Genomic DNA, 13,731 nt, shown 5'->3' on the forward strand with positions numbered 1-13,731 from the left:
CTCGATGGACGTGAGTCTCAGTGAACTCTGGGAGTTGGTGATGGACAGGGAGGCCTGGCGTGCTGCGATTCATGGGGTCGCAGAGTCGGACACGACTGAGTGACTGATCTGATCTGATCTGATAATAGGTATGAATTACTTGGATTTCTTATTTTGGGGTGAGCTTTGGTGATTTGTATCCTTCAAAGAATTTGTTCATATCATCTGCATTTTGAATTTATTGATGTAAGTTTGCTCTTAATATCTTCTGACCCCTTTACGTTCTATAGAGTGTATTGATATACCTTCCTTAATTCCTGGCGTTGAAAATTTCTGTTTTCTTGATCCAGCTAGCTGGAGGTTATCAATTTCATTGGTCTCTTCAAGGAACCAGTGTTTGGTTTCATTGATTCTCTTCTAATATTTTTTAGTTTTCTGCTCATATGTCCTTTGTACAGTTTAATTTGCTCTTCTTTTTCTGTTTTTTAAGGTGGAAGTTTAGCCAGGTTAATAGTGAATTTCCACTTCCCCATTCAGACCTTTATTTAATAATCACGTTTACTTAACAGTGAATTCTGGGTTATAACAAATGTAATTACCTTTGTTTTAGATAATTATATTTTCTTTATATATTTATTGACATATTTACCACTTACAGCTTTCATTCCTTTTGTAGTTCTGAGTTCCCATCTGTTATTTTCCTTCTGCCTGAAGAACCCCCTTGATTTTTTTTTTTTGGTAATGCAGATTTGCTGATGATGAATTCCGCCAGCTTTGCTGAATGTTGACTTCTTAAGTTGACAGTGCCAGCATTGTAAGGATGCCGTTCCTCTGCCTTCTGACTTGCTCTTTCTCCTCTTGTGAGAAGTTAGTGTGATTCTTTGTTTCACTTTCTGTGGTGTGCATTGTCTCTTTGTCGCAGTTTTTGACAGTTTTATTATGGTGTGCTTTGATGGGATTTTTTTCCCTGTTTATCTCACTTGGGGTTTATTGATCTTTTTGGATCTGTGACTTAACAGTTTTCATCAAATTTAGAAATAACTGACCAACATTTCTTTATTTTATCCATAAGCAGTTTATGGGACTCCAATTATGTATATGAATGGTAATATCTTGCCTATATATACCCTCTGCGTATGAACTGTGGGCAACACGGTTCTGTTTACTTTTCTCTGTGTGCTTCACTGTGGATCTTCTCTGTTTCTACCCAAAGTTCGCAGCGCCTGGCCCTTCACAGAGAGATTGCCGACCTCCTATCTGCAGGCTCATCTTGGCAGGGATTGTGTTTTTCCTTCGAGTTTAAAATTTGCATAGCATGTGATTCCAGTGTGCTGTAAATATTGACATTTAAAGAGGGGGGAAAGTCTTGTGTTACTCTTTAAAATATTTCCAGTGGAGTCTAAATACCATGGATATACCTACCATCATGCATTTAAAAAACAAATGAACAAGCTCTACTTTAATCGTTGGGAGATGTTCATTGCTACTTTTTCTCCATGCACTATAGTTTTATTTCTCTTGTCTCACAGAATTTTGGGCTTCCCTGGTAGCTCAGATGGTAAAGAAACTGCCTGCAGCGCAGGAGACCTGGGTTCAATCCCTGGGGTAGGAAGATCCCCTGGAGAAGGAAATGGCGACCCACTCCAGTATTCTGGCCTGGAGAATCCCACGGACAGAGGAGCCTGGCGAGTTGCAGTCAGTGGGGTCACAGAGAGTCCGATAGTACTGAGTGACTAAGCACACACACACAGAATTTTATCCCGAAGTAAACATTTTTCTGCCTATAAGAATTTTTTCATCCTGTCATCCTCTTTCGTAACTATTAAATTCGGTTATTTAAGAAGCTCTATAACGTTAAGGCCCTCGGGTGTTGAGCCTGGCCTCGTGACTGACTGTTTTGTCTGTCCAGCTCCTCGATCCTGGTTTTCCTCCATTGCCACTACTGCCCTTCTTGTCCTGCCTTCTGACCCCTCTAAGCAGAAGGCCCCTCAGGGCTTCGTCCTGTCCTTGGCCCACCATAGTCGGGTCCCTGAGGACCTCTCCAGCTCATGAAGTCTGGATGCTTCCGTGCACAGCTCCCAACCATGCTCCTGTAGCCCCAACTTCTCCCCAGCACTCCCATCAATGTCTCCACTTGGTTGTGGACATGCAATCTCAGATGGATCTCACATCCGATGTTAAATCTCACAGCTGTGCCCTCCTCAGGCTGTCTGTCTCTGAGGTGGTAGCTCTGCCCTTCTCCGTCACACTCAGAGATCCGGCACTTTGGCTCCTCCCTTGCCCGCCCACCCTCCTCTGTCCACAGATCCTGGTGGTGTCACTCTCACGGGACCTCTGCTTCAGCGGCTCTCACCTGGTCTTCACTAGCACAGTCTCACCTGGACTGTTCTGTGCTGCTGCCCCTCCTCTGCCCAAGCCCCCCTGCAGCCTCGCTCTGAATGAAAGCCTGTGTGCTTAACCGTGGTCTGCAGCGGGCCTGCTGCCCCTCCCGCCTCAGCTCCTCCTCCTGCCTCGCCTTCTGGCTCTGCCAAGTCCCTGGGATGCATCAGGCCCTCTCAGGGTCTCCCCCTGCTTTCCTTCCCCCTCCTTTAAGCCTTCACTTTCAGGTCCTATTAGAACTGCAGTTCCTCCCACCTCCTAGCCCCTTAGCTCTTTTTCACTTTCTATTGTATGATTTACTTATTTACTTTGTCTCCCTTCCTCTGGAATATAAGCTTCACGAGGCTAGGAAGGTCTCTTACTGGTGTGTCAACCCTTGTCTAGAACAGTACCTGACACATAGTAGGCACTCCTCAAATGTTGTAGGATAAATAATGACTTTAAACAATATGTTGCAAGCTTTGATGGTTATTAAACCAAATAGCAGTTTATCTGAAACATATCTGAGAATGTCGAGGTTACTGTTAGCATTTTCCTCTGATTCAGTTAGGTGTTTGTGAACAGAATCACTTAATGCTAGAAAGAAGGGTTCACTCAGTGTCAGTTTTCTTCCTTCCTTTTGTCTTTCTGGGTGTAGCCGCTGGAAACTTGGTGTGAATAAGTAGGCAGGCGTGGGAGGCGTTTGTTGTCACTGTCGCTGTGTCACTGGGCTTCAGAGTCAGGAGCCAAAAATCATATAAGGGGTTTGATAAGTCGTCAGCTGAGGTTAGGCTCCTTGTGTTGTGTTGATGGCAAAGAGCTGAAAACCAGCTGGTTGTAAATGGCTTTACAGACCTGGTCACTCGGGTCCCTTTGTGTCACGTTTTCCGAGGCTGCCCCAAACCAGTTTCCTGACACCAGCTCGCTGACCGCTCATCATACCTGTCCTTCTTCCCTTGACAGCCTCTCATTGTACATGAAGTACTAGGTAGCACTGAGAAAATTGATACTAATTTTATCATACCCTTACAGTATTATCATGCCCTTACAATATTAAACACGTGGGCCTTACGAAAGCTCGTGAATGCAGATTTAGCTCATTCAATTTATAAGAAATATCTGCATCAATAGACAGAACCAGTTCTGTCAAACCACTCTGTCTCGGGTGAGGCCTTAACTTTTTATAAACTTGAAGGTTTGCATCTGACAGCCATCCCACTTCCAAGTTCAGTTCCTAGTGGAGAGGTGCGGTGTGGAGCTGATCACCATGTGGAGGAGGGTGCCTCTCTGTGCTCCTTGGCGCCCTCTTTGCCTGCTGCTCCTCACAGGGGTGATGCTTTTTCCTTTATAGCAGTCTTAAGATTGAAGTAACTAAATGAAATTTAACCATCCCTGCCATCAGGCTCCACAGTGTGTCTTAATTCAAGACATTCCAACGTGAACCGTGACATCTTATCTGTAGTGCTGTGCTGTGCCCCGAACAGAAGTGGGTGTGAGATGGAGAAAAGCACAAGCCCACACTGGGCCTGGATTCAGGGTGCTCCGCTGTGGGCATGCATCACCCCTGGTACAGCATACCCCAGGGAGAGGCTGGATGAGCAGTGTGCCTTCTCTTTTGAGCGGGAGAAAGGTCGTGAAAGGGAGGTGGGAGGTGACAGGGCCATCCGCCTGCCTGCCCCTTGGAACTGACTTCTCACGGGGAGATGAGCAGCAGACAGACGACCAAGAGCTGAGGCAGGACAGCAGCCTGTCATGAGATGTGCCGGAGGCTTGAGGGGGGCCCCGAGCACTGCGGTTAGGGCTAGGCTGCTTCAGGGGCGGAGGAGGAGGGGAACCAGGCTCCCAGAAGATGCCTCCCCTTTCCCGAGGGCGCTGCCCACCAGGAGGAGAGCGGGCCCGCCAGTACCATCAGCTCAGGGGCGAGCTTGCAGTAACAAAGGAGCCTGACGGTCCTCTTTTTAAACTATTAATTTTAAACTATTAATTTAAACTCTGTATATGCCATATCCTAACATAGTGCTTGCCTTTTGTTTACTTTTTTTTTTAATTTAAAGGATTTCTTTGTTCTGTTTTGTGTTTTTTGATAGATGAGGGTTACTACCAGGGTGGAAAATTTCAGTTTGAAACTGAAGTTCCTGACGCATACAACATGGTGGTGAGTAGCCTGCGCTTGAGTCATGTTCCCCCTTCGCGTGGCGGCTGGCTATCATGGGGCCTGGTGGTCCCCTCCCCAGCATCGTGTCCACATGCGGCCCACCCGGTCCTGGGACTGAGCATGGAATGGCCGGCACTTGTGCGGTTAATGCCCCTCACCAGCAGTATTTAGAGTTTTAGTAGAGAGGTTCATTCTCAGTGCACATTCGCAGGTACTGTGTGCCGGGCAGTCTGTGCCGGGTGCAGCTCTACTGAGGCTGGAATTACTGTCCTGAGACCACACGTTTACAGGGATCTGCCCGCGTATTTCATGCAAATCTTGTTAAATTCTGACACTGGGGGAAAGAACATTTTATTTAAAACTGTATGTTTGTTTATTGTATAACACCAAAATTTGAGAAGCGTATAAAACATGTTTTAGATTTTTGGAGAAGGAAAAAACCCATGGTTTTAAACTATGAGTGTTTGTTTACACCCCTGTAAACATGTCGGATCCTTCAAGGACCCTCCAGGAGTAGCTGTGCCCGGTGCGGTTACGTTTTGCCTTTGTTTTTAGGATGTGCTGACCACGTAGGAAAGTGAGAGAAAGGGTAGAAAAGCAATCATAAAGTGCTGAAAGTAGTAAGTAGCAGACAATGATCATCAGTCAACAATAGGAAACTGGAGAACTCAGAGAAGGAAGAGAGAAGGTCATGTTTGGAAAGTGGTCAGGGCCAGTTAAGGGTCTGAGGAGAGCTAGAATTGGGTCGGCTCAAGCACAGCTGAGGCAGGGGTTCTGGGTGACGAGACGTGTCTCCTGCTGTACTGACAGCTGTGGAAATGAGAGCCGGCAGCCTTTGTACAGGGCAGGTTGACCAGGTCAACTTGAGGAAGACTTGGAATCAGGAAATAGTGAAGTGAGAAAACCCAGATGTGAGGTTTTGGGGGGTGTTTTCACTACAGCAGTGAGAAATCTGTGAGGGCTCCGAACAACCCCACGCCCCCGAGCAGGGGCAAGGAGAGGGCATGGTGCACCCGCCCAGGCTCTGCGCCCCCGGGCTGGCACGGGGCCAGCTCTACCGATTTATATATTTTGCATATTGATGTGTCTACTTCCCGCCATGTTTCTTCACATTCTCTAGGCCTGTTGAGCAGGAAAGAAAAATCTGATGGTAAAATTCAGTCTCCTGTGAGTCTGAGGCTGAGGGAGTTGGCACCGCTCGGGCCCTTGCTCCCCTCAGTGACAGCTCCCTCCTCTCTAACAAGTGGGGTTGTCCCCCTCCTCCTGTGCTTCCTCCCCACCCCCGAGCCCCGACCCTGGCTGTCTAGTTCAGTGGCTCTAACACTTGTCTATTTAAAGCCAAAACTTTTCTGTATGGAAGTTGGTCTCTTCTGGGCTACTGTGTTCAAAGCCCTCTTGGAGGATGTGGAAGAGTTGGCAATCTAAGAAAAGAAAAAGGAAATTTAAATGTTACACAAAGATAGGAAGATACGCCTTCCAGGCCTTTGTTGACCCACCCATCCAGCTGCCCACTGAGACTTCCTGTTGCCCTGGTCACTGACAGGGGAACCTGCACCTCCTCAGGCAGGAGCAGTGTGAGAACTTGGTTTACAGGCACATGTTTCGAATGTGGGGCTATTTTGATGGTTTCTGGAAACAACCAGACATGCAGTACTTAAAACTCCAGGCTCTGGCTTCCTGGACATGCGCCCTCTCTGTGAAGAGAGGTAAAGGTCGTAGGTTTGCGATACCACGTTCAGAAAAGCAGGGAATTTCAGGGGAGGAGGATAGATCATAGGGTTTATCATAAGCTGGTGAACTTCCCAAACAAGCCTCGAAGCTAAGAACTGCTGTAGGTGTGCGTCAGACATCATTTGGTGGGAGAGTGTCTTCTTCCCAGTGTAAGGAGAGAGCAGAGAGTCAGGACAGGAAGGGAGGAACAGAGGCGTGTTTCGGGCTTCCACGTGTCAGGCACTTCCACTCATTTTGCTTAGGTCACACTCCAGTCGTTTGGGTGACCTCAGTATTCCTGTGTTTACCCATCAGGAAGTTAAGGCTCAGAAAGGAAAGGTAAGAACTTACCTAGGGGGCCTTGCTGGTCTCAGTGTCTCCATTGCCAAAGCCGATTCTTGTCAAGAGCTGCCCGCCTTCCTAACGTGTGCCCTTCCCAGCACACCTGGTGGCCGCTTTGTAGTCAGAAGTGTTGGTCATACTCCCCTGTCCCTGTGACTTCTTTAAGAAATGAAGTCAGAAATGAAATAAGTAGCAGATAGAAAACCATTGAGCCTCAAAGACACATTCCCTCTAGTACTGGTGGCTTATCTCACATTTTTCTATTTTAGTTTCTGCCTCCTTTGGAAAATTTCTAAGTGACAGGGTTAGTCCTCTTTCATTGGGAACAAAACCCGTGTTCTCCAGCCAGAAGGTACTGAGAGGCCAGGCCGTCCGGGTGTATCCAGACCCCACCCTGCTGCCGGGAGGGCCTCTGCGTGCTTTGTCTGCCTCTGTAGGCAGGGGCCAGCCAGAGCCGTGAGCTCACAGCAGGGTGAAGAGGGCGGCCCAGTCCCTGGAGACGTGAGGTGGTGTGCTTCGTAGGTACAGAGGTGGTGCTGTCCCCTTGTTAGTAGTCCATCTTTGTCTAGTTCTCCTCACTGTCTCTCTTCACTGGACTGTCTGCTCCCCAAAGGAGGAGTCTGGGGGTGCCTTGATCTCACAGTATTTCCACTGCTGTGCATAGGTGGCCACACCAAGCATGTGGCTCACATTTGTTTAGTGGTTGGTACGTTCTCTGCCCCCAAAAAATTTGTGGTGTGGAAAATAAACCAGCATTTGAAAATACAGAGGTTCCAGGCATGTGGAGTAGCGATTCTGAGAGCAGACATTCCAGACTTTGAGGAATTCACGTTTCACTGGAGTGAGGAGAGACAGCCGGTTTTCAGCAAGTCAGCCTGAAAGGGCTTTGTGGAGCTTTCTCAGAACTCATTTGCTTTTACATCACAGTTTATAGGATTTCTGTACTTTATAAGGGCTTTTTTTCTTTAAAACCCCTTACGCTTATGGTTCCTGCAGTCAAGGTCAGTTTTTAAGATTGTGAATGAAGCTTTTTTAATCAGTTAAGCATCAATAAATCATTATTTTAGAATAAACTTTTTTAAAAAGAAAACACCTATTTGATATCCCCTCACCCCCCGCCCAGCCCCCTTAAGCCCTCTGCCCCAGCAGCTAAAATGCAGATATTTCCTTTGGTTCTTTGTCCTTTGATCCCTGAACTTTATGTCACAATCTCCAGCTGCTTCACAGTTTCTCTCAGCCCTAGAAGTTGGCTGAAAGTGGAGTGACATTTAATGAGCTCCTAAAATGTTCTGGGTTCTGGGTCAGGCCTTGTGGGCTGGAGGTGAGAAGTCAGGCGGCCTTGAAGAAGCTCAGCCTCTGGACCCAGAAACGGTGACAAGCCAGGGTGGTGATGCGGTGATGGTGATGCCCCAGAGTGTGGGGACGCGCAGAGCAGGAGGAGGCCTGGGAGCAGATAGCAGCTTGGCTGCGGTCTCACACGCTGGGCCCTCACGCGCTCCCCTGGCGTGTCACCTGAGCTGTGGGAGGAATCCGCGTGCTGAAGCAGGAGACAGGAATGTGGCTTTTCTCTCTTCCTGGAAGTGAGGTTATGTGATAAAACCACATCAAGCAACATGATCGCGAGCAGTCCTAAAGGGGTCAGGAAGGGCGGTCCTGCCACATTTCCAGAAGGAGAGCAGGAGGTACCACCTGAATGCCCACAGGCCCCTCTTCTTTTTAGGGTAATTTATTATACTCCATGGAAAATTGAGAAAAAAATCACTGTGCACAAATAGAATATTAGTCATCTGTTGTCTCTCTCCAGCATCAGAGATGATCATCACTAACTTTCTGATGGATGTTATGCACGATATCTAACCATACATACAAGTGCCATCATGCTACACACAGCTTGGTGGCTTGGGGTTTTTAATATTACAGTATAGTACAATACGGGCTTCCCTGGTGGCTCGGCCGTAAAGCGTCCACTTGCCAATGCAGGAGATGCACGTTCGCTCCTTGGGTAGTGAAGATCCCCTGGAGAAGGTGATGGCAACCCACTCCAGTATTGTTGCCTGGGAAATCCCATGGACAGAGGACCCTGGTGGGCTACAGTCCATGGAGTCCTAGAGTCACAGCAGCAGCAGCATAATACATCATCAGATCATAAGAATGTATGTTCTCTTGTCAGTTAGTATATAATTATATCATCCTTAGTAGGAGCACTTAATTGTGTGATGTATCATGGTTTTAAACTAACCTTTTATGGTTGATCACTGGGTGACCAGTGTTTGATAATATGAGCCAAACTTTCGTAAAGGGCCAAACAGTAAATATTTTAGGGCTTGTGGACTATATATGGTCTCTGTCATATATTCTTTTTTTTTTTTTTTTAAAAAAACACCCTTTAAAAATATAAAGGCTGTACTTAGGTCATAAACCACTTGAAATCAAGCTCGGGCTTATTTGGTCCATGGGTTGTAGTTTGCTGGCCCCTGGAATAAGCAGTGCTGTGACGCAGGTCCTGGACAGCAGCACACGCATCCTGCTGCTGCCGCCTTTGGATAAAGTCTTAGAAGTGCGATTACAGGTATTGAGTTGTTGATGCTGATTTTAAGGCTTTTTAATCAATATGATTCAGTTACCTTCCAGAGAATTTCCATTTGGCATCTCCACCATCAGTGTGTGAAAATTGTTTTTCCTAAACCTTGACCAACATGGGATGTTTTCATTATTTTTTTTCTTTTTGCTCTTTTGGAAAGAAATAAATAATATCTAAATGCTATTTGCATTTTCGTTTCTTAAATAGGATGCTAATTTTTTTTCCTACTTATTAACTGTTATGTCTTTTATGGGCTATTATTATATGCTTAGCCCCCCCCCTTTTTTTCTGTTGTGTTTGTTTTTCTTATTGTAAGCATTCCTATATAGATATTATATGAAACTTTTTTCTTAGTTTACTTAGCTGTGTCATAAACATTTTCGTGTTTTCATTTGTCTTTTTGTTGTTGTTCTGTAAAAGCTTGTGGCTTTTTGTTTTAAGGTGTAGCCAAATCTACTTTTCCTTCTTGAATTTTTCATGTTGTGGAATGCTTGTAACAGGCCTTCGGACCCCGAGGTAGCTCATCTGTTTGTTCTAGTGCTCTTAGAGGTCTGTGTTGTTTATGTTATGTGAAGCTCTCAGCGAGCATCTGACTGTACTTTTCTGAATAGTTAACCCTTGAAGCGCCCGTGTCCCCATTGATTTGCAGTTGGCCTTTGTCATGTACACACCCTGAGCTGTGTGACAGGATGGCTAGTGATGCCAGCCCCTGAGGTAGGAGCTGGAGCTGAGTGCATCTTGTTAGTCTGGTTTTGGAGGTGGTAGGGGTCTGTGAGAGTAGTTAACAGACTATTGAAAAGTGAAAAAGTGTGAAAAGTGTGTGTCAGAATCAGGTCCCCAGTTGTGGTGCAGAGGTCTGCTGTCTCTCTGGGGCACTGCTGTAGAGAGGGCCATCGACAGCCTCCAGCTGTGGGAGGGGTGAGGGGTGAGGGTAGGTGTGGCCCCACACTTGGAGCTGCAGGGACACCAGGCAGGTGGCAGTGCGTCGGGGCTTCAGAGCAGGGAGGAGGCCTTCAGTCCCTCAGACACTGAGTCAGTGATGCAGTCTGCCCTGCAGGTACTGTGTTCAGTAGATTTACCACATGCGCAGTGCCAGCAGGGCTGACCTTCCTCTTGAGCCTGAAGGCCTTGCTGAGAGTGCAGGCTCTGCTAGTATTTGTTCTGTCAAATGCATTCCTATTTACCTGCAGAAGAGCAAGTTAGAGAATATTCAGATTGATTTCAGCTCCCACTGATCCTAAATTTTGTAATCCTCACATACCCACCTCTACTTGGTTGGACTAATCATTCAGGGGAATCTGTTGACGTCATGTGGCTTTGAAATCAGGAAGAAAATTTAATGATGGTATGAAAAAAAGTGTTTAAAAATGTTTGTTTTATACGGATTCAAAAGGTGACAATATTAGAGTACTAGAAAAAATACAGAAGATTTGGATGGTGACATATTCTCTAGATTTGGTCTCAGAGATAAAAATTACAAAGATTTTGTATCTGTGAGATGACCTGTCTGGTGAGATTCTGAGAGACGACTGTCATGCTCCTCAAACCAAGGTGACCTTGCAGTGGACTGGGCCTGGGGAAGGGGCTACCCACTGGAGTCAGGGGTGGGCGTGCGACCTCCCTGGAGGCGAGGGCGCTTGGCACTGACTCCGCAGTAGCGCTCTGGCCAGAACCCCCCGCCCAGTTCCTGGTCTTATCCCAGTGAAGTATTTCATTCCAGTGTGAGTGAAGATAGCATTGATTTAGCGGTTTTGTAGTAGAAGTGGGAAGAACCTAAGCTTCTGGGCTTGCTAAATGCTAGTGTTTGTGCCATGGGATGCATGGACGGCCAAAGGCATCGGAGACGAGAATAAATGTGGAAAATGTACAGCACGTCTCCCTACTTCTAGAAAGAAAAACGACTGTGCACCACAGACACCTGTGTGCATGGCCTCGAAAAGAGGCTCCAGAATACGCATCAGATAGTAATAGAAATTATTCCAGGTAGAGTGCTATATCTCTGTCTACACACATATTAGTCTTTCCTTTTTGTTTTTGCCTTTTTTTTTAGATGAGTGTGATCGGTTTTAAAATAGAGTGAGATTAAAAGAACGTTACCCAAACACGCTCCATGCTAAGTGATGTTGATGTGTCTTATTCCCACGTGATCCTTTTCGTTCTCTCTCCCTAAGTATTAGTGGACAAGGACTTGCATCTAGACATGGAAAATGACAGTAGTGTCTTCAGAAACACCCACAGAGGGTGCCAGCGCTGCTGTGGGGAGCAGCGCTTCAGCCGCTCAGCCACGCAGTGCGAAGGAGTCTAGGGGCTCCTGGTTCACAGCAGGGTCTGGGGGTACAGAGCTCCTTCCCCAGGCCTCTGCGGCTGCTCCCCCATAGCCGGAGCCCAGGGAGGGGCAGGGGGCAGGAGCCTGGTGGCCAGCACCATCTGCTGTCAGCCCCAGGGTGCGGAGGGGTCCTGTGCAGGGACAGCAGCTGCCCCCAGCGAGACCAGCACTGCATACAGTGTGCAGACACTGCTATAGGGTCTGGGGCCGCTGCCTGACGATCCGGGAGTGCGCGGTAAAACGGCGCTGGATGGGGGACACAGAAGGCTCTGGAGCGCCTGTGATCTCTTCCTTCTGTGTTGCAGCCTCCCAAAGTGAAATGCTTGACCAGGATCTGGCACCCCAACATCACCGAGACTGGTGAGATATGTCTCAGGTGAGTTCTGTCCGCTTCCATCTCCTGTGCTCTGAGTGCTGCCTGAAGCTGGGCTTCCCAGGGGTCACCTCCCCCGAGAGGACACTCTGAGGCTGGGCTTCCCACCCGTTACTTCCCCTGAGAGGACACTCTGAGGCTGGGCCTGGAGTTGGGAGGCCTTGGAGCGGTCTCTCGGCTCCCCCATCCCAGCCTGGCCTCTGCAATCCACCTAGGACGGCCCCTCTAAGGACCTTTACCCCATCCCCTCTTATTTTAATGAGGCACACTCCTGCCACGTGGCTGATTTTAGATAAAAGGGGAAACTATGATTAATGGAATTCACAGTGGGAGGATAATGCGGATGGCAGGCTTCAGAAGACCGCCCACTTACATTTAAGTGTCCTTTCTTGTGGTTTTTCTTTTCTACTGTTTTTGGCTGCATGCACGTGGCTTATGGGATCTTAGTTCCCTGGCCAGGATCAGTCCCAGGCCCTGGCAGTGAAAGTGTGGAGTCCTAACCACTGGACTGCCAGGCAGTTCCCTCAGCATCCTCTTTACCAAAACGATGTGTGCAGGAGCGTATGCCTGGAGCCTTTTATCCGTGGTGCCCGGGGCCCTGCCCTTCCAGGGGCAGATGGCTGGGAACCAGCCATTTCCTGCTTCTAGAGCTTGCTGGTCACTAATGTAGAGAACCAGAGAGGTTGTGTAGGGTGGGGGTGGAGGTGGTTTTCAAGTCAGTTTAGCCTGTGGGCTGTGTCTTGTCTTGTGTCCCGCACGTTCTCTGGCAGGGCAGTGAGGTCAGCTTGCAGGGCTCTGGTGCTGGCGTCCTCGCCCAACCCTGGTGGCCGTATGACCCGGGGAGCCCGGCTGCTCCATGTGGGGCATGTCTCCAGCGTGCTGTGTGCTCCCTTGCTGTGATCTCATCCTCAGGCCCTGCCTCTGGGTCCTGTCCTCCCACCCTCTTCTCCCTGCAGAGAATGCCAGCACCTATGAAAGGCCATGTGCAAACTAACCGCCCTCCCTGCAGGCATGAGGATACCCACTTTCACATCCACTTTGGCTTTTGATAGTGAAAAATACATTTTATAAGAGTGTATTTTTTTAAAAAGGCATCTTCCCTTTTAACTATCTGCCCTTTAAGTGTTGAAACTTTAGAAATCTGTGATCTTCAGTTTCGGATCCTAAGTGTCTTGTCTCCCCTCCTCCAGTCAGAGTGGGTCCAGAGAGGGTGTTTCTCTGGTCACTTCTGCCATCTTCTGAGAAATCAGATTATTAACAAAATATAATAGGAATTTAACAGATGGTCGCCTGCTGCAAAACCTAGAAACCATAGTTAATAGATTTAGCCACGTTAAAATTAAAAACACACAATTTGAAAGAGAAAGTATCAGCAGGATTGCACCCCTTGTATGTAAACAGTCCTTTCAATTGATAGGAAAAAGATGGGGCCCCCCCCCTCCACTGGAAAAATGAGCTTTGGCTCCAAGTAGGGGATTCACAGGAGGAGGCACACTGTGGGCAGAACACGTCTGGGGCTGCTTGGTCTCCATGGCAATGGGAGACGAGCACGTGGAAGCAAGGGGAGGCTGCTCGCCACTTCTCAGGCTGGCAGACAGCAGAGCGTGTGTGTGCGTGTGCGTGTGCGTATACGCGTGCCTGTGTGCACAGGCTCCTGTCCACTGGAGGGCGTGTGGATCTGTACACCTTTGCCTGGTCCTTCAGCCATAAGAAGACTGCAAACCACAGAGAAAAGAAGGGCCCGGCAGACAGGAGCCGCTCGGTGCCGCTGCGCCCAGCTGCGCACCTGCGGCTGGTGGGCCTGTTGGCCGCTCCTCACTCACCACTCCGCTTTTCCGTCTGTTTCAGCTTACTGAGAGAACACTCGATCGACGGCACCGGCTGGGCCCCCACAAGGACGCTGAAGG

At 48.1% G+C, this 13,731-nt stretch overlaps 1 protein-coding gene across 2 annotated transcripts in view; it reads left to right on the top strand.

Annotated features, from left to right (window-relative positions):
- Positions 1 to 13,731, top strand: part of UBE2F (ubiquitin-conjugating enzyme E2F (putative)) — a 41,363-nt gene that overhangs the window by 20,894 nt on the left and 6,738 nt on the right. For both annotated transcript variants that reach the window (XM_010862057.1, XM_010862056.1), the window contains 3 exons: positions 4,425 to 4,492; positions 11,757 to 11,827; positions 13,673 to 13,728. In XM_010862057.1, the coding sequence (XP_010860359.1) occupies positions 4,425 to 4,492; positions 11,757 to 11,827; positions 13,673 to 13,728 (195 nt within the window). The remainder of the gene's footprint in view (positions 1 to 4,424; positions 4,493 to 11,756; positions 11,828 to 13,672; positions 13,729 to 13,731) is intronic.

The sequence above is a fragment of the Bison bison genome, unplaced genomic scaffold (assembly GCF_000754665.1).
Source record: "Bison bison bison isolate TAMUID 2011002044 unplaced genomic scaffold, Bison_UMD1.0 scf7180017864475, whole genome shotgun sequence".
NCBI lineage: Eukaryota > Metazoa > Chordata > Mammalia > Artiodactyla > Bovidae > Bison > Bison bison.